The sequence below is a fragment of the Saccoglossus kowalevskii genome, chromosome 15 (assembly GCF_978046115.1).
Source record: "Saccoglossus kowalevskii chromosome 15, keSacKowa6.1, whole genome shotgun sequence".
Lineage (NCBI taxonomy): Eukaryota > Metazoa > Hemichordata > Enteropneusta > Harrimaniidae > Saccoglossus > Saccoglossus kowalevskii.
The window spans coordinates 28,143,717-28,165,946 of NC_140655.1; the positions used below are offsets into that span (position 1 = coordinate 28,143,717).

Consider the following 22,230-nt stretch of genomic DNA (forward strand, 5'->3'; position numbering starts at 1 on the left):
CTTTCATGTGTAATTGCTAATTGCCATGATTCCAATGTAGCGATGAAAACATTTATCTGGCATTTCTGCCATAGAACAACAATTGCCAAGGAAATATTTGATTACGTTTGTCATATAATTCGCTAAATGCGAAATGGTGTCAACAAATTACATGACCATCAAAGTTCTTTTCATCCAGAATATAGCAGAGAATGGGAAGTGCATGAGGTCGATATGCGTGTGTTTCCGCTTACATTTGTATGAGGAAACTCCCATACCATTGTAAATGTACTGATCATGTGCTTACTGTCGGAATGTTTGTTTTACCTTTGTACAAGAGTAGGCTGGAAGGACACAGAGGTTGATTAAACGACCATATTTATTAACACAGTACAGAGGAATAAGAATATTGCAAATATGATTTATGAAATACTGTTTATAATATGCTCGAATATGTATAATATGTGTGATTTGATCCTTGCAATGTGTATTATATACAGCAGAAGTAGCCAAGCTACTATTATGAAGTGTTTACTTTGGTGTGATAATGTTTGAAGCTGTAGTGAAGCAGTTAAGTGCTACGAAAATCAGAGGTCACTTCATCAACACAGAATGAACATTGCATGTTTTCAGGGAACAGATAGTTCCGTTACAGGCTGCTACACAGAGTTAGTTACCTTGTTAGGAAGAGTGAGCACGTGCCAAGAACAAACAATGAGAATTCAAGTAATTGTCATAAAGTGTAGAAAATGAACATATTGTCCTCGAACCAATGTACTGGCTTGTACTGTAATCATGCTCAATGGTAAGATGCAGAATGAATGAAAAAAAAACAATCCCATAGTGTGCAGTATTGTTTGGGTGGTGCATGTAATTACAGAGTTACAAATCAGGCGAGTGTGCTGTGAATAACAACGGGGAGCCTCAATAATGACTTAGCTATGTAAAAAATAAGCAAAATGTTTGCATGTGGCAGTGATTTTTATGCACTCACAGCCGCAAGGAATATGCAATAAATTGATAAATAGATTATGATATAGCAAATGCCATATATATAAAAAAGTGATGTGTTTATGCTTTTCAGGTATATATCACATTCAAACTGTACACATGCATCATGGCCCACATATTTTATGATCAAAACAATGGTCTTAATGGGTGAGTTTTAGCACAAAATGAATACAATTCTTTTCCGTGTGTATTTTTGGAAAATTAAATGAAGTTAATAAACTCCGAAGGAAATTTTATTTCATGTTGAAAGTACAACAATTAAACAACAATGACCATAACAATTGAATATGCTTTTAATTCCAGCCATATGTTACATAGTATTCCTAAAAATAACATGTACTGACATGATTTAATAGACCATTTTGATAAGACATTACAAATGTAAGGCGAAGCTAAACATGTACTTTAGATAAAATACAGTACCTTAATTTAAGCAATCAGTGCGAGTACTCACCATTGTTGTGAAATGCACAACTATTTGATAAGCGGATAATTGATTTGCCGAATAACTGATTCACAATATAACAAAGCCAAGCGAATATTAAATGGTTTCTAATTTCTTTCTAATTTAGAAAATTTGAATATATAATTGTCAAATTTGCTAGCGATTTTGAATGTGTACATAATACTTGTACGCTGTATTTCCAAGCGTAATGCATTATTCGTGAACTAAACTTCCATAACTCCACGTCAGGGCAAAACCATGATTGTACGCCATGGTATCATAGTACAGTTGATTGTACACCCAGGATAAGAATTGTACGATATATATATATATATATATATATATATATATATATATATATATATATATATATATATATATATATATATATATATATATATATATATATATATATATATATATATATATATATATATATATATATATATATATATATATATATATATATATATATATATAGGAACGTTGCTCACATAATACGAGTACAATGTAGAATGGCGTTTTCAAAATGGCATCGGCGACGTAATGGGAAAGATTAATGATCTGAATGAGTGTCACGTATTTTCTTAGAGTAATTTAAAAGTTTTGACAAATCGTGCTATGTGTATATTATCAGCAGAGAACTTCAATGGTAATTTACAGTAAAGTAATCAGGTGTCAAAAAGTATAATATTTTAATCGCCTTATTCTTATATTGTGACTTGATTTATTGTGAGTTTGCATGTACACGTATTCCAATTACTGGACCAGTTTTCTGTAAATTCATATATCACTGCGATTTGTGTTACATTAAACACAACCTGACTTTTACAAAAATGCTTGGATATTAGATGTTACCACACAAAAAAAACAAAGTGATAACGAGTATCTACGAAGCGACATCACGGGTGTGTTTATGCAAGGACATATCTATCTCGAAGAACCGAATATTACAACCGAAGTTTTCGCAACACGTATCATGTTTTTTTTTTATAATAGGTGCGTGCGCTGATGACGTGTCCGCTGATCTGAATTAGATAATAAGTGGCGATATTAAATATTTATATATCAAATAATGAATGTAATTATGTTCTTCTAATTCCATAATCCAACTACGAAATTGGAAAAAGTGTTTACCTGTACGGTCAATGTAATGTATGCCTAATTATGAAAACAACTTCTCCAACAAAACAAATGTTATTATGTTGTTCGTTTTAACCCAGATGCGAAATTGAAAATTTGTATATTCCTGGACGGGTATGTTTGATTGGGATGTGTGTGCTGTAACAATCGATCACCGAACACAGGGCAGAAAATGACTAACGCAAAATGTAATTCACAGTGTTAACAAATAGTTGATGTCACACACAAACATATGAATACTACCATACATTATATACAATGTCATTTCCAGTTCGATTAACATTGGAAACATACATTTCTAATATGATTCCCATACTATTAAAACTTCCAGTGATTATTTGCTAATACTAGCTGTAAATGTGAATTGTCGCAGAGTTTGTAAACAAGCCTTCAATATTAAAAACTCTAATTAATAACCTTTTTATTGATAAAATAAAATTTCATTGCCCAACATGCGATTGTTAAAATCATATATTTTAAACCATATATCATTTCATAGTGATATGATAAAACACCACGCGTACTTTTGTTTACTTCATCAATGATACTTCATGCATTAAATAAATAAAATGAATGTACATTCATTCCATCACAAGGTGTTTAAATATATATTTATGCAGTAAATAAATGTAAAAATATTTACTTTTATAATTTTAAACCGTTTTAAACTTATATATTTACCGGTGTTTGCGGGGAACATTTGTAAATTCAAATGCCTTAAATTTGCATATCAGCATGATTACTACATTTATTACATATTTATTACATAAACATATATCTTGAGATCCGTTAGTTCAACGACAAACGCTATAAATATTTAGGCTACACTAGTTGACAAAGTTCATTTATATATAATTTTCATTACTCGAATAATCCAATCAGAAATTTGCAAGTACCACGAATGTCAATTTAGCACATAGTTTAACAGACATAGAAAAGTTCACGATGTCCACTATGACAGATACTAACAGTAGTCTAACACTCATTTTGTCTGGATTGAACATGCCAATTAGTGATACGCTATTGGTATTGAAGCAAATAGTCTAAATGATATGATTGCAGGGGAAACTAATTTGTTTCTTGTCCTCGCGAACCCTTTCAACGAACCGAAATAAACGGAACTAGTTCGGCGGTTTTGCGTCATTGTCCTTTCATTGCTTTGTAAACCAGTTTCACTAATATATGAATTAATTGTGATTAGGCTCGTAAATTACAAGCCGGTACACCGTGTTTATTTTGTTATACCTACTATACGCCTTCACCGACAGCGGTGATTAGAATTTGTGCACGCGATCATGCACTGTGGTAGTTAACAAGAAATTGAATATGTGTTGGTACTTCCCCTCGCTACAGTGACAGATTTATAAATATATATGTGAATGACATCAAGCAGCATACAGGGAGGGTACACTATTAACTGAACAGCCAGTATATTTAATGAAAACGGATGCCATGATTGTTAATTGCGCACAAGTACATGTGGACGGTTTGGCGCAATTTTAGCGGGTAAGTTGTAAAACGTCGTGTACATAAACTTTCTGGTACTGGCGTAAACGTGTGACTTGTTGAAGAGAGAGCGTTCGTTCGTGAGGTAGGTGGTACTGTATGCGTAATCAATTTTTATTACAAAATATCTCTTGTTACGTGTAAGCTTTCCGCGTAAATTGGTATACAGTGCTACAAAATGTTACATAGTCTACTAGATTTCAGACTGCTAACAAGCGTATTTTCATTTACTTTCGACTAAGAAATTCACTAACAACTTAGATAAAACATTACACAGTCTGTATAGCGAATGGACCTATTTGTTTAATGGTAAACAAGGTAGTCGTGTTCTTGGTATTTTAGTTGAATAACTGCATTAGTTGAAATTGTTTTCTGGGTTTTCATTAAATTGAGTCCACCGGTGACATGTTCACTTCAAATAGTTTCAATCAGTGTAAAACTTACAATATATATAATATACAAAGCTTTGAAACTGTGTATTTGATACAGACTACGATTGCAATATGGTTTTATTACTGAACCATACGAGTTTTATTCAGTAGTCAATGAAATGTACACGTGTTTTTCGCCATAATACAACGGTTTTAATCACAACTGACTAGATGTATAATGGGGTTACTTTCTCACAAATATATCTGACGGTCTGCTACTTGTAACGAATTTTACTGCGTGTATGTCGTGTTTGGATGTTTTCTGAGGCAGTGATGACAGCGTACATCTAAATTGACCCATATGCTGGTGTTAATTCACGTGTAAAAATAGTTTTACAGATGACGGAAAACCGATGCAGCAATTCTTTAGGAAACATTGAGTGTATCCACGTGGATATTTACGAGATTTCAAAAGGAGGTTAGGGACCAAAATAAACTGGCAATGAAGCGTGGAAAGAGAATCGTGTCGTTTCAAAGGGTGCATACTGATCTGTTTTATGGTCTCATACGTACTGCTAACACGTAACGCAGATATATAACATCGACTACTATTTTAATCCAAGTACTGCTCGCGTAACTGCAAACGATACGTGCACGCAGCAACTCACCTAGCCACACGACTCGTCCCGTTATCAATCTGACCAAAGTGCTCCCCCAAACAAGAATGCATAGAAAAGTATGTTAGCAAAAACTTTGATTTTACATTTATTTCTCAGTAGTATATCCTAACCATCGCCTGCTCAGCCAGGCTACGCTGCTAAGCTTACATCGGCGTGCATAAGAATTACTGTCTCCAGGATTTATTCAACATGCCAGTTGTGTCGTTTTTTTGTCTCGTACATACAACGTGTATGATTATATGGTGTCTTAATTTTCTTGAAATTGATGGTGATACATGCCATAAACGATACTCGGATCACGCAGAAGTGCACCCATACACGATAAACGATAATAATATCTTGAAATTGCCATTGTATTCAACATCACAAATAAAGCAAACACCGAAGAAAACATACTTATACCACGTATATGTCATCGGTTTCTCGCTTGTGACGCTGTCTCTATAATCAGATTAGCTCCTTGTACAGACATTCAATTTCCAATTTCAATTATGTGCTGGCTCCATGTACAGCATTTCATTTCAATCTCGTACAAATACATTGATGGTACGACAAAGCTAGTGTAGTTAACTTGAAATACGACACTGTCAATTGATTGAATGCCATTGTTAGAAAATGTATTGTAATAAAGGCTAGGTATGGTACGGGTAATAACATGGTATGTGTGGACAGGATAAAATCAATAGGTATTTGTGTTATCGTTTAATGTTTAGTGATTCGGGTTCATGATGGCATATAATTATAGTCTTCAATGAAAAGTTGAAATGTTGCTAACGTTATCCGCGCTCTCAAACTGACTTTCTAGATTCCCAGGGCCAAAGATCGAATGATGTTTTTATTGGGCTAAACTAAATATATATTAAATTAATTTATAAGAATTTGGGGGAAACGTTTGAGAACTAACGTCGCTTATTCAAGACGCGTGGTAACACACGGCATGTCTCAGTATACAAACAACTGGAACTCCATAGCGCAAGCTTTTCCGATTACATAGAAACGGGTTGTTTTTTCTGCCAGTTCGCCAGCGATATTTATTTCTAACGGAAAATTTTGAAACCTGCGTTGTCGTACATTAATATATAGTAAATAGTCTTTGTTGGTGTAGGATGGAATGAGGTGGAGCGGCTCGCATCTGTGCTGAGGAAGGAGGCTCAGTGTTTGTTAGCGCAGTGTATTGATGCCATCAGAAAACAAGCTACTCCACCCGAATAAAACAGTTTCGATATATTTTACTATAAACACGCTCATTTGGAATTGTTAAACAGTACAAACTAAGGGGACTTTGTTGTAATGGGTTGGTCATAAATTATGTGTCATTAAAATAGAGATGTGACGTAGCCAATGACGTGGTAGCTCCTCGTCAATTAGATTGCTATTTCATAAATCATAGAAAGTATAATGCCTTTTATTAGATGACGTCATACAGCTGCACCCTATTGTTGTTGTTGTTGTTGTCTTAGAGACGTAAATTTATTAGCCAAAAGATACAACTGAAATACATAAACTAATTAGGATTTGCGGTAATATGATTGCAAATCTGATAAAACTACTGTACAGCTAATATCTCTTTTTTTGTATTTCTGTCTCTTCGTCAATCGCTTTGTTATCAATATATCAGCCTTGAAACCCAAATCGAAAATGACGTTGAAGTGATATAATTGAATAAATTTGCGAAAAATTTAATTATAGAGTAAAAGAATGATAAAAGACAGGTCCGGAAATTTGATAACCTGTCATAGAAGGTACTTGTAGCAAACAGTGGAACTCTCGTTAAATGTTGAACTGCACTCATGGAAACAATGTGCAGGAAACAGACAATATGTAGGAGTGCAACTCACCTTTCTGTACTCAATTTTTAAACATATTCATATTTCTACCATTTATATAGAAGGGTTTTGTAATCTAGGTTAATTATATGTATAATTGCGACAATTTTCCGGATGAATTTCACTGATATAAAGCGAATGAAATTATATTACAGAACTCCGCGTGCATTATGGTTAATAACGATTACAGAATTTTTCAACGGTCTAATTACAAACACACAATGTGATGTTCTTGCGTGTCCAAGCCACCGCACAATCTGATACTTTTGCTTAAATCAGAAGTAGGAACGTTTAGTGACCTATTTGTAGAGTTTTGTTGTGTTCGAGATTGATGGTTGTACGCTTAGTTCGTGATCAGAATATCGGTGAAACATTTATACGAACGATCTAAATGTAACGCTATATTTGACCTTTCCAAAAGCTGTTACTGTTTGTCTACACGTGTCCAATGCACGCCGTGAATTACGTATATAATGTAAAATGTTGATCAGAGGTCATAACCAGTTGTATATACATTACCATATTGACAGCATGCGTAAGGTTAGCAAATAAATAGTTCCGGTCAGATATATATCTTTTTATACGCCGACACCCGTCAAATACTTATACCATGATCCAGAAAAAAACGAAAAGAAGAAAAAATTTTGTATATTCCCACTACAACTAAATATTAGCTGATTTCAAACAATATTGGCATGAAATATCAATGTAGTACTCTTAAAATAGACATAAGCACGAAAGACTATGTCTTACAAATCTAATCAGAATGAAGAGAATTTAGAATTAGACAGTTTCGATCAATGTTAGTCAATGCGCCAAAAACATATGCAATACTATTGGAAATACCAGATACCAAATACTGAAATGTACACACACAGAAATCCTTTAAACTTCTTTATAATAAATACAAATATATAATACATTGATGCATTTGACCGGTTTCTCTTTATTATTCACATATAGGTAAATGGTGATAACATTTATGAGATGCGTGCGAAGAACAATATTACTCAAATTTTACATCATGTACCGACATTTGAGATACAATATATATGACATCATGCTTTGTTTAATGATATTGATTGGTATTAGACGTCGTTGAACACGATATACTATGATTTATAGTAAACACGTGGGCACTCGACTCACACAAAAATAAGGAGGAAAAATTCTCCTAATTTTGTTTCAAAATTGGAAAACAATTAAATTTTGACGAATGACATTAATTTATGTTTTTTAGTACAAAATATTAGCTGAAAAAAAATTGTCTAAAAAAATAAAATAATGTATATTTTTAGAATAATTCACCTGTTTCATAAAAAAATAACAGTAATCAATCGAATATTCTAATAGTTCATCTGAATGTTCTCCCATATGTAACCACACACAAAAGCGTCTGATGTAGCGGGACTTTTCTACCATAGGAGCCAATGGATATTTGACTTGGATATTACCTTGATAATCATACATTTTATCTGGGGTTTGTGAATACCAACATAAAATAATATTGCGAAACGAAATAGCATTTGTTATAATGGTAGCAAAGTACTTTAAAACGTTGTTTTATCGCACTATTATATGTTTGATTGCGCATCAGTGTTTTAATCTGTCAGCTGTTGTAAATCTCTAAAAAGTATAGATAACTATCTTTGTACGTATGGCAAAAGAAATAATCTACAGCCGAGAAAATAATAGCGTGGCTGTTGTGTATGGATGGCGACTGTGAGAATGCATGGCATGCACATGCGCCAAGGAGGCACACAGTATGTTGTGTATGCGCCGACTGTGATTGACGCCTTACATTTTATTTGAAATGCGTGAAATCAGAATGGGCAACCTTCGTAATAAGGCGTGATGGACAATACAGTATAAAACGTATGTCATTGCGTCTATAGACGCGCGAGCAATCGGTACACGTTAATCGGTATTAGGTTTTATTTTATACTGTGACTCTTGTACATATACTTAACAAGATAAATCTTCTTGGCCATATGACGCCATGTTGCCCTCTTTGTGATAAGTATTAACCTTGCTGTCGCACCTGTTATTGAGTGATTTCAATTAGTTCATCAATACATGTAGTTATATTTAGTTACTCTACGTGGTCACGAGCTCAATCATTATTTTGGAATATCGCTGCTGCAACAGGCATATATATTTATTTACTGAATTCGCATACTAATAGCTACACTAGCGCCTTTCTAATTGATTTAGTACAATCACATTACAAACAAAAACGCTTCGAAATGCCAAATAACAAATTTACAACGATTTTGAACATTTTGTTTGTTACTACAGTTCTGCCCGTGGACATCATCGCCACCCAAATACAAAATATATATAACACTATACTCAATGGAAGCGTAAAATACATACAACGTTGTATGGCGCCAGATCTGGTTGTACCAATTTAGCAAATAGAATAAAACAGAGAACGAAATCACAGAATACTAATTAGGTCGCATGCCATGGAGTACGTAGACCCGATATAAAATATATAATATATGCTGACAATGAAAGGAAACAATATCAACAGATGAGGATGCAACAAGTAACCCAATTACATATGCTCATCCGGCATCACTTGTAATTGAGACGGAAATATTGTCTACATCAACCATTGACACGTGACAATAAATCATTACCCTATCAGTCAATCAGATTAACACATTTGTGTGTCGCTGTCATTAAGTATTAACCGCTTGAGCAACCAGGAGAGATATGCCAAAATTTGCGCATGCGCTGACTATCACAATAAAGTCTATCGTGCCGTAGTTTCTTTTTTTAATAGAATCACCAGCAGAATATATCTTACAACAGGGACATTTCCTGTGAACAGATGTAAACATTATACATTTCTTGAACCGAATGGGGATTGTTATTACATAGTACGATTACGTTGTTTTATCACACATAAATGCTATGACACATATAATAAATTATTATATATTATTTCTGTCTTCGCAGATTAGAGAAAACAAAACGGATACTTGATTGTGCTGGACACAATGATGAAGGTTCTTGTTCAGATGATTGCAGTCAGCCTTTGCTGTGAACTGACGTTTACAGCTCGATTATTAAAAGTTGCCAACCCACTCCGAGAAAACTATATAGTGGTGATGAAGGTAAACGAAACTGATGTACTCAGAATATCAGAATCGTATTTAGAAAGAGTATTTGTAGTTCGCCAACATACGAGTTCAATAAATGTTGTAGTGCATGGCTAATTTGTGTTCGCTTATCAACTAATATGATTAAGTTTATATTTACGGCATCATATCGACTTCATATAAATACTTGCAAACAAATACATGCATAATGTTGAACCAACATGTATAAAATAACACACAAATGCATATGTAATTGTTGTTTACCCTATACCTAGAAACACCGAATAAAACTCGCAGAGAAACATTATGTCGTCGATTTCGCGTGAAGTTAATTATTCACAAATTCATCATATCGACTTCTTCATATTCTAAGTATAAACGAAACAAAAACATACTGATTTTGGCAAATAAATATCATAACGACATTGAGACATGATAGAAAAACATTCACAAACACATCGACTTAAAACAAAGAATAAATGTGTATTGATGAATACATACACATATATACATATATATTGTTTTCATAGTTTCCACATTATAATTGTAATGGATACGAACGCGTTTGAGCAATTTGAACAATAACCATAACACAATTATTGTAAATATTGCATTGCAGGGTAATCGTTTCAATATTATTCTAAATAGTAAAATCAAAAATTATTCCCTTGTAATTAAATTCAAACAATTGTTTCTGGTATTTCAAAGAGAAATACTCCATGTTCTACGCATTACGCCACTCTTTAGACTCGGCACAACTGTACAATATATTGACTCGTATATAAATTCCCAACGTGAAATGGGTTTAGTGTGTGTCTGAAGGTTCTTGCATCCAAAAATAATAAAAACACAGTTTATATTAAGATCACAATTCTTGTTACGCAATGGGCATTAGTGTTATCTACACATTGCTTTTAGTTCTCTGAGTGAAAGGTTCCAAGGAAAGGGCGACAGAAATCTAATTAACAATCGGGGTCACTGATCTGAACCTGTATTCCGTGGAAACAATAACAGCGTAGTGAATTCCCTGTTGCGTTAAATCCTTCTTTGACGACCATTTTGGATTGAAAATGCTTATAATTTAAAAACTAATTTGGATACCCCTTATTTTTCTTTGGAATTTAAAAATCAAAATCACAACAAATAATTCAGCAAAGTGTCAAGACATCACCAAAAATGTGACAGAGTAAGACAACATATTGTATATACAGTCGAGCGTACATTCCCTTTCTCCAAAGCATTCTCGACAGGAAGATAAAAGTAGTGAGGTGCATCATGGGAGTGCATACATATATAGCTTTATTAATAGTATATTGTTAATTTAAGAGCAAACACAAAACAAAGCAATGAAAAAACTTATAAATTAAAACCGAGTGGACAATTAATTATTGAAATGACAAATCGATACCAATCATTCCTGCAAATAAATAATGCTATTATTTTGCACATTTCATGCGTGATTCGTGGTATTTTGTTATTGTTTCAGGGCAAGCACGTTGACGTTGACAGTGTGGAGACCAGACTTGTTTCATCAACCAAGGTTAAAATCAATGGAAAGATCAAAGGTAAAGGAAAAATGAAAGCATTGAGAATTGAGATTCCAGATGATGATCCTGAAAGTCTCGAAAAGGTATGGTATAATTTGGTTATTTTGCTAAAATATGTGTAACGGATATGTTACAGTTACCTCAGCAACTATATTGTCATTGACATACTTGTACGTTCTTATTACACTACCAAAAGTAAGAATTCTTTCAACATTTACAGTTTGAAACTGTACGCATTAATAAGTAATAGAACCGGTGCTGGTAATACTTGTACCGCTTGTGTGAAGATAACGCTAATTATTATACATCTGTCACCGTAACGCCTTAAGTTACAGCGTGCCGTAATTTTGTGGTATTTTACAGGGTATTTTCGTCCTACCATATTAGGAAATTAGAATGATTACGCGCGTAAGCGTCCTCTAATAATAAAAACAAACATGGCTGCCACCAGAGTTTCACCGGACTCAACACAAAGAAGTTCGCATTCCCATGATGTATCCTTGGAAGGAAAAGATGTATAATAATAAGGTTATTGTAATAACCTCATATTATATAAATGACCGTTACCTTATTTCAAACAAATTATTATTCATTTATTTTTTATGATAATCCATTTTAGCTTCTTCAAGATCCAGCAATAGATTATGTAGAAGAAGACGGCGTGGTTACTCCGGATAACTGGGGACTGGATGAAATAGACCTCACCCCTGGTAATGGGATATATGATCCACCAGGTATTAATTATTCATAACTTGGCAAAACTGAAATAATGTTGTAAAATACATGTACATTAGCTGTATCTGTATATCTTATCGGGCTCGTCCTACCATTAGTACCCAAATACTAAGAGGTTATCTCACGACAATCACCATGCCATCGCGTCGTATTTACGAGTGAGTTGGTATGTTGACAAGCCAGAACACCGACCGTAATTAAAACGGTGTGATATACACGGCGTTGTCGCGTAATAACCTCCTTATCATACATGGTTTACGAGCCAATTGTTCTGTGGAACAAATACAGGTTATCTCAGGAGCGGACATATTTCATTATTTCACGCTAGATGCGTGCGTATTGCGGCGACACATAACTGCGCACTCTCGGTCATGGCATTTGGTAAATTAATTTTGTAACGATTTTGAGAAAGTGTTAAAACAAACTGAAACAAACTATAACTTTATACATCAAAGTGCGGTCAGTGCAGTTGATAGAATGTCGGGGTGAAAGTGGATACAGAGTTATAACACTACATACCAAATGCGATGGGGTAGTTTGCGCTGTTAAATTTCCGGCAACATGATTTCTATTAGATTACTCGGTCTACCGTGAAACGCAACTGTCAATTAGTGATCATAAGTAGGTGTAAAAAAAAAAACGCTGAAACACGCTTCACTGAGTTTGCAATATGCTTAATCAGAAAAAATAAATAGTTCATACCGAGTTGACGAGTTGCCGAATTTCATATTTTACTGTATGATCGAAATGACCCCACGTTCCATATACGATAAGAAAGGTCACTAGGTAATACAAATAGCATGACAAATATCTTCAAGTGTCCTGATTAAGAAACGTACCACGAGACAATAATTTTGCAATTACAGTATATCTTGATTCGAGTTTTATGATAAGTGTTTTTGTTAAAGTACCTACTATGAATCCAATGTCGGTTTGTGTTCATTGTAGTCCGTCGCCTAGCGTTTTACGAGGAGAATCACGTGGAAAGTGATGTGTAATTACAAATACATAAATTGCATTTCGATTTGTAATTTTGTATTGTTATTTATGCTTTAAAGTTTGGTATCAATTTTAATCGTGAAATCGTAAAAGTATTTTTAAAATGCAAATAATAATGTTAATTATGAATGCGTAAAATATGAACAAAACAAATAAAAAAACTTGTCATTTACAAAATGCATGGCCGTGCCCCCTCCTCGGTTACTGTAATTGTTTAGTTCTAGTGCAATGGTTTCTTTTAGATCAGTGAGACAATATTTCTTCTTATGAGGAATAAATGTTCAGTGTGGAAGTTTTTAATTGAGTGATGTTTTAACTGTTTGATATATGAGCATGTACCTGCGGAGAGTCTGTTATACTGTTTAACTTTATCCCCAAAAATATGCAAATTTGGAAGTTTATTCGAATGTAATGAATTTTCAACACGTCTTTCATGAGTTGTAAATCAAAAATCGATTAACCTAACTTTGACACATTTGTTTGTAGCGATGTATGTAGTTGTGATGTCGCCCTGACGCGTATTATTTTAGAAGAACCTCGGTCAGATTTATTCATTCCGTGATTAGATTTGTGTTTGTTTTCTTTATTTTTGGTAAATATATATTCTATATTCTACCAGAACGATTGCTGCAATGCTTAAATGATCATACAAGAATGCGAGATCTTTTCGACTGTCTGTAGCTTGTCTGTACATATAAAGCTTGCGTTGGTCTTGTAAGTTTATTATATTGTGTTTGTATTGTCCGCCAGTGTTATACCGCATACATAGAGAATACAAAGCAAAAATTCTCACACCTTCTCAAATAATGATACAAATTGGTCGAAATGTTTTGAGCGAAAGGGGTCAAGTTTGTTTAATAAACTACACAACTGCTATCAGGGGTAAATCTTCTTCTCTAGGGTTCTCCACACGTGTCAGGAGGGAATCTCGTTCGTCTCTATGTCTCGTCCCCTTGAGGTACGGAACCGGGAAAGTCACTTAACTTTACAGTCAAATAAGACGCACACAACAGATTACGTTTCAACTCTCGTCTTAGTCGGACAGTTGAGTACTCTATAAGACACAGCGCCCTGGGGAAAAGTCCCCAAGACTATCGCAAGGATGACCCAAGACTCGCCCAAGATTGGACTGCCTCAAGACTCGCCCCAAGACTCTCCAGGACTGGACTGCGTCTCTCGTGGTGTACTCGCCAAGACCAACTAAAACTCTCTTTATTCATTTTCAAAACCTTAACCAATTACAAAGCAGTAGAAAGACTCTAGGGCGTAACCTTCTATCATAAAGCCAATCACATTAAGTACTGAATACGTCATATCTTTTGATTAATCGTTCACTACATTAATAACTACGAATACTAACTGTCAGAAATAGTAGTCCGAATAGCGACGGTTATCTCGTAATTAGTTCCAAATCACTGAGTCAAGTTCCGTCCAGAACCTCAAATGGCCTAAACGGTGCCAGACATAACACAGCCATTCAGCTAATTAAGTCGATTAACAGATACGCAAAAACAAATTCATCACACTGCACTAACACTAACAATATCGATTCATGTCGTCCTCAGGTGATGGGTCAGGGAAAACGGTATATATCATCGATAGTGGAATATATCCTAAGCACAAAGACTGGGACACGTCGCCTAAATTATTATCAAACCACGTTACGGGCAAGAAGGTTAGTAAAGTAATATTAAAGAAATATACAATCGGGAGGAGTTATACAAACATGCATACATATTGAGGGGGACTGTCACATTTCTAAGATATGTAATAACAATTGTTTATTACGACTGAAATTAACATGGTGTCCTGTACAGAGCACAAAGTAATGTTACCAAAACCATGAATGGCTGGAATTATGTGTAAATCCTGTATGCATTATTGCAAACCTACCAGTGCAAAGTATGTTTCGCTGGTGGGAACAATTCTTTCGTATATACCCGTTTTTGTGTTTTAGAAATTGGGCGACTGTTATGGACATGGCACACATGTAGCAGGGATTGTGGGAAGTAAGACTTACGGTGTAGCGAAAAAGGCCCAGCTTAGTGCTGTAGTGGTATTCGACTGTGACGGCAGCGGTACTTGGGGGAGGGTTATATCTGGTAAGTTTAAATGTACACTGTACGTCTTTGAACATATAGGATTCGTGGATAAGATTGTTTGCTGGAACCATTTATCAGTCTTGGCACAAATACATTATACAACGTCACATGAATCTTACTTTAGATTAAATGTGGCTGACATACAAATATGCATGACTACTCGTACTTGAAAGTGTCTGGTTCTCGTAGATAACTAGGTTTATTTCAATAATCCAACTTTGCAGATTAGTTGTTTTTTCTTGAATATATTCAAGATGGCCGGTTAACGGCACTTCCGCTTTATTTCACTGTGTCTCATTCTGTTTATCCTGCGCCATATAATAACCAATTGAATTCCAAGTTAGTACACATAAGCTGTATCCCAAGATGCAAGTAGACATATGCTTGCTTGATATCTATGCTAACATTTAAATACATATTTGGAAAGGGGAACATTATCAGGTTGAATGGTAAATTTAAAAAAATGTAATTCGTTTGCTTTTACCGCCTACCACGTAACATGTTGCACTGAGATATGCAAGAGTATGTATTAAATATATAATAAATCTTAAAAAGGACTATTATTGTATATTATTGTATATTGGCAGGTTTGAATACAATTGTAAACGAAGGGGTACCTGATTCAATTATCAATCTGTCTCTAGCCGGGTCGTATGCTCAAGCAGTCGTTGATGCCCTTGCTGACGCCAACGATGCCGGTTTTCTCATTGTTACCGCTGCAGGTAACGCTAATGTCGACGGGTGTACCATGCTGCCAGCCAACAGTACTGACGTAAGTTCAACAGTGCCACTTGGGACATTAAGGTAGCGAGACTATTATTTGTGTTGAAAATTACGATTTTCACATTTATTTAATAATTGATGAAATGCACTATAAACTTTCATATGGTAGAGTCAACATAACATAGAATGTCATGTAAGTTGGTTAAAATGTATATTTTCTGAAGGGAAGCAAGGCAGCCTCAGTAGTGTTTTCCAAAATCAACAATACAGGTTTAATCTGTGTGCCTATAAGTTTCAAAGATAAACTCAAGACAAAGCAATGTTAGGATGTGTTATCAGTAGCTATCTGACACACAATGAGTGTTTCCAAACATTCAAGTGGTTTGTCTCCGCCCCTGTTTGTTTCACAGATTAGTCATTTGCATATGAATGTGTCAGACACAAGGTCACACAGCCACTGAAAAAAATCATTGATTTTGGTGTTTTCATATGCCGAATTTATCCAATTATAGCTATCCCATTCCTTTATTTTTTTGGTTTCTAATAGCCTTACACATTTGGATGCCCCTACACATGGTAAAACAGACCTTGATGGGAAAACAAATTGATTGTGCCGATAAACAAGCTTGAAAATCTTTGCTGTTACTTCATGGACGTTTTCTAGGAGTTTATGTTTTTCAAAATACAAGGTCTTTAACAAAAAATAACGTATACTTATTGTCGTCGGATTAACACCAAATTTTCACAGTTTTAAGGTGACAATGAGAGGAACTTGAATGTGTCCAGACAAACTATTTCATCGATTATTTACAAACGAGTTGTGGTTTGAGTTGGGGGCAATGTGACTAAAACAGTAATTGAAATTCAGCACACTATTTTTTAAAACGCGTTGCTTGAATAAAACTGACCAGACACATTCAATTTACCAGACTATTGAACAACTAGGAAAAGTGAAAAAAATACTTCTTATCGCCAGCGTAAATGCGTAATTATTTTTTTTACAGAAAAAGTAATTTTTCACCTTTGATTGAGTAACGCGTCGTAGAATGCAGATACGGGCATGCAAAATACACTTGTGAAAAGCTTGAAGTCTGGCGATTCTAAAAATATATACTTTCCCGGGTCTATTTGTAGTCATTTAGTCACAATTAGAAGATGAAAACAAGTATGCAAATAATAGTCTCGCTACCTTAAGACAAAATTTACGATTTGTGTTATGTACATTTGAAATTCCTTTGTATGGAATATTTTCTCTTCCTTAGGTGATTGCAGTCGGCGCCACTATGAGTGATGGTTACGTATGGCCTGGATCTAACTACGGCCCGTGTGTTGATATGTACGCACCGGGAGCAGGTATTTTAAGTCTAGATATTCAGAACCCGTCATCAACTACAGTGAAGACTGGCACTTCTATGGCATCACCAGAAGTCGCTGGTAAGTATACACCATACGAGTAATGATGTTTATTCATAGCAGCGTTTTGAAAAAAAAACCCTACATCCTATTAAAACGGAAGAGTCGTCACGTACGCATGCGTCAGATGGCCATAGTGTGTCCTTGTTTACAAACAAGCGTCTACCCGCGAGCCTTTGCGTTTTTAGTGTGGGTTGTGATCGTCGCTTGGTACTCAAATCCCGCGCGTGCGCAGGTGACGACCCAATTAGATACGTGTTAATTTGTGTATTTACACGGCATGTTGTTTTCATTTTATCAACAGGTATGGCCGCTGTCCTATGGTCACTGAACCCAACATATACAAATGCACAAATACGGGACCTGATCTTTAATGACGCAATTCACGATGAAGTTTTAGGTCTGGATGCTACATCACACAATGTAATGGCATGTTTCTAGTTTGATGAAAGCGATCGACATTTAACACTTTACAACAGAGGGATTTCATAATCTGTCTTCCACATAGCTGTAGATATATAGTGTAGGCATATGAATAAAGAATATCTAGATTTAGATACACAATAGTTATAAGTGACAACGTTTGGATTTTAATTAGCTATCACCCGCTCATGTTTTCACACAAATCAATCACCATATTTGCCACTATTCAGTCATGGGCGAGTGTCATTTCATTTATATGTTTGTTTGTTTGTTTGCTCACTTATATGGTGATTATTAACAGAGCATTGTTAACAAAGAACGTAAACAGTAAAATGCCGAATTAAAGATTTATGAAAGGTTCTCAGGAAGTAAAATTCACACTAATTATTTTCGTAGAAGAATTGTTTTAAACTATATATATTTTACGAAAGCTCATAATTCACACTAATTTAAAATCGATGTTACGTTAGATGTAGCCTTTATGTGGCCATGTGACTGCTAAGTAAATAAAACCTTTATTGAAGACTCAAATAATTACTCTGAATACAAATTTAAAGGGATACTACAATCTTATTTCTCGAAAAATTGCGGAATAAAACACGAGCAACTTAACAGTCACGGCGATACTTTTTTTTCTTTTTAAATGTCTATTTTTGCATTTTCACTGGAATATGCTTTTTTACATTCAAATAGTGAAATCTTTTGAATGCGTAAATTTAACAATACCATACCTACAATATCTGAAAAAAAACGCAGAAATTTGAAGTATGCCTGCTGAGTAGCACTCACAATTTCAAAAAGGAGATATACTAATTCGCATACCAATAAAAGAATAGTGGAGTTGTTTCATTGTATCTTTATGGCATCTTTCCATTGCAGGAGTCATTTATGTGATCTCGACATTTACTATAGTGATTTGGTTTACATATATTGATAATTAAATTGACAATGACATTTATTATAGTATGTGTATACCTCTTAAATTATACCTCAGGGCCGATTACGTCACAATTGCTATAAATATAATAAAGGGATCAATTATAGTCAGCTGGTTTCATTTAATACAACTTCCAACCAGGATGTGTCTGAAATAGTTTGTACTGGCCTTTTAGGTAATTAGGTATTCTGATGTTTTGCATATATTATTCATCTTCTAAAGTATAGGTTCATTCATATTGATTTGGATGAAAATCACTATTCATCTCATTCTTTTAAAAAAATTAATAACAACAAATAAATAAGTATTCCTGTCCTCTTTCATTGACATTTATGTGCAGAGTGCAATTAACAATTAATAAATAAGTGATATTTAAACAGAAAATGAAATTCTCACATTCTTTTTTTCGAGTTGTCTACAATGTCAGTCAATTTGAGTAATATACACATCAGAATGGGAGGGACACATAACAGTCCCTTATTTCCCATTCTATATATAGACACACGAGCGACATAACATTACAAAATATAACGTAGCCCTCTCTTTCAGTAATTTCTGATAACTTGACGATTGTAATGAACATGCGTATAGTTAAGAGTAAGAGTCAGAGTAAGTGTCAGTTGAATATACAAAATAACTTTTTTGTGCATATCAGCATTCTTAATTTCATTGTACTATCACTGTAATATTGTTTTATTAGCAAATAAACTAGTATTCGACAAGTATGTCAATTTTATCTTATATAATCATAAAATCATGATTCGAATACAACATAATATGTGGTTGTTCACACAGTACCAGAATTTGCAAAGGTATGGTTCGAGAAGCGAAGGAAATTCAATATTTTGACACCTCGTGAGTGGGTTTCTAATCAGTTAAAATTATACAATTCGTGTAATACATGGTTAATGTGGGCTGATGAGCACTAATATAGTTCCATATAATTATGTGCGTTAATGAATAGAGACAAGAATGTACACTGTTAAATGTGAGAAGCTACGCATGAACGACGTGACACCATAGTTTAGTAGGTACAATAACATTTTTGCTTGGCATGTTTCTCCTCTGCGGCAATATTGCTCGCCCCTGCAATAGTTCAGTGCTAAACGCGGACTTCACCACGCACCAACGTTCAAACCCGGTTAGTAAGAATTGAAGGTTACAACATGCACTACATACACTACATTACACGGTCGGTAACGTTCATAATAACAAGGAGCAACACCATTTAATATATATATATATATATATATATATATATATATATATATCACAAAATTAAACAATAAATATAATAACTGAAAGCCCAGGACTAATTCATATCAAGTCATATCAGTCCACCGACAGATCGGTTTACTTCACCTCAGTGAATTTTATGTAGTCAGCGATTCATGAACTCATTCGCAGCTGCATCAGTAGGCTTCCTTTTCAGTTTGACTTCAAACGTTGATGTTCGACCATGGCAGTACGTAGATCTGCTCCCCAGATTTTCTAAAGCTTTGTTGGGCAAAACCTTGAGCAGCAACCTCGTGGAAACACGCCGTCAAACTTTAAATACCGGACATGACATCACAGTCTAATGCGCAGTTGTCGATTGGTTCACGACACCTGTATATCCATCTTCCATATACTCATCCAGTGAACTTCAGTATATCATTTGAACATGCAATGTTAAATGCGCCTAACTTTGGACAACAAACCTTACTTCTGATCATAGGACTGTTATTAGTTTACACTGTGACATGTAATTCGTTATAATACATACATATAATAATACCCCATAATTACAAAATGTCCTTAACATTATTCAGATTACTGAGCCTGTATTAGTAAAATATATTCAGCATTATTCAGGTTACAGGGCCTACGTTAGAAAAAAAAAACTTGAATTGTACTCGTCATCTACATCATCCACATCACTGTCAGGATTATAGGTATTTATGACGTCATAACTTTACAATATCACACAACGATGTAAATCTCTATTTGCAACTGAATTCGTTTCCGAAAACATGAATAAATTACCTATTGTTAATCTGCTTTGTATTTATGAATTTGATTTTATCGTAAAGATTGTGAACGCCAAGGTCAACTTTGTTCATCTTTCAGAAAATGTTTACAACCTTGACTCAGAATATAGCCAGACACACTGAAGTATTGGTATGCGCTGTATAGGGTAAATTCTGCGCCACCGAGAAACATAACATATGTAATTTACCTGGTAACACTTTTTACTAACGACTTACATTTAATAATGTGTTATTGTAACCAATCAGAGGACTCATTTAATACTCAAAATGTACATGCCAAGTTTGTACTGGTCTTTAAATTTCGAATATAAACGTATTAAACACCTGTATGATACGTTAATCTATTTCACGGTGGGCGAATCTCATTTCATGTTATAACAGGGTTCTGAAATACGTCCTCTAAACTTAACAAATATGTTTTAAATCTACGTTTTATCATACTGCCATCATCGGCGTGGAATGTGTAGCATCTGTCAAGAAGTATTCTATCATGATATACAAAGTGTGTCAAAGAATTTAATTGATATAAATGTGAGCTTCGTTTTAGTTTTGATATTCGGCAATATACACACTCAATGCTTACATACACACTTTGACTATACCACTGTATTTGACTGCAAATTTATTGTGTACCATACAATTGAAATCAGAAGAGATTATTCCAGAATCGCTGCATTTCCATAAAGAATTGGGGTAAGCAGAGGATAATAGTTGTCGTGACGATTTAAAATCTCTCTAACGTCATCAATAACGATCAGCAGACAAATAATACTATCAATAGTACAGTTAATAATTAGGTTCACAGACAGATGCACCAATGGTGAGTGCCGGACTTACGCACAGTTACCTTCGATCAAATGAAATCTATTATATTTCAAGCACGATTACACGATTGTATGATTGCAGAATGGCATTGCCTGTATACGTCGAACGTTATTGTGTTTGAAGTGATGACAATGACATTCACTACTTCAAATGAAAAAAAACAACAACATGTTGTTAATACATATTTACTATAATTTAAAATTTTCTTTTACCATTTTGCTGTAATTGTGTGCACATGTCGATCAGGGTTTGGATATGATTGTATACAATCTCATTTATATATTGCCGCAAATGTGAAGTACGCATAATATATACATATAGGTATACTGTTCATAACATGTTGTACGCAATTGGTTGGTGGGGGAAATTGCTCGAAGTCAGATACCTAACAAAGTCCGCACAATCAGCACAACTGTTTTGAAAAT

General features: G+C 34.5%; 1 protein-coding gene across 1 annotated transcript; it reads left to right on the plus strand.

The window, feature by feature from the left end:
* Nucleotides 1–4,024: 4,024 nt before the first annotated feature.
* On the plus strand, nt 4,025–19,675 carry LOC100369400 (uncharacterized). The gene is made up of 9 exons (XM_078008443.2): nt 4,025–4,169; nt 9,929–10,086; nt 11,558–11,701; nt 12,238–12,352; nt 14,918–15,027; nt 15,310–15,454; nt 16,042–16,226; nt 17,440–17,611; nt 17,895–19,675. The coding sequence occupies exons 2-9, from the start codon at nt 9,970–9,972 to the stop codon at nt 18,029–18,031; spliced, it is 1,125 nt and encodes a 374-aa protein (XP_077864569.1). The 5' UTR covers nt 4,025–4,169; nt 9,929–9,969; the 3' UTR covers nt 18,032–19,675.
* The last annotated feature ends 2,555 nt before the right edge of the window (nt 19,676–22,230 follow it).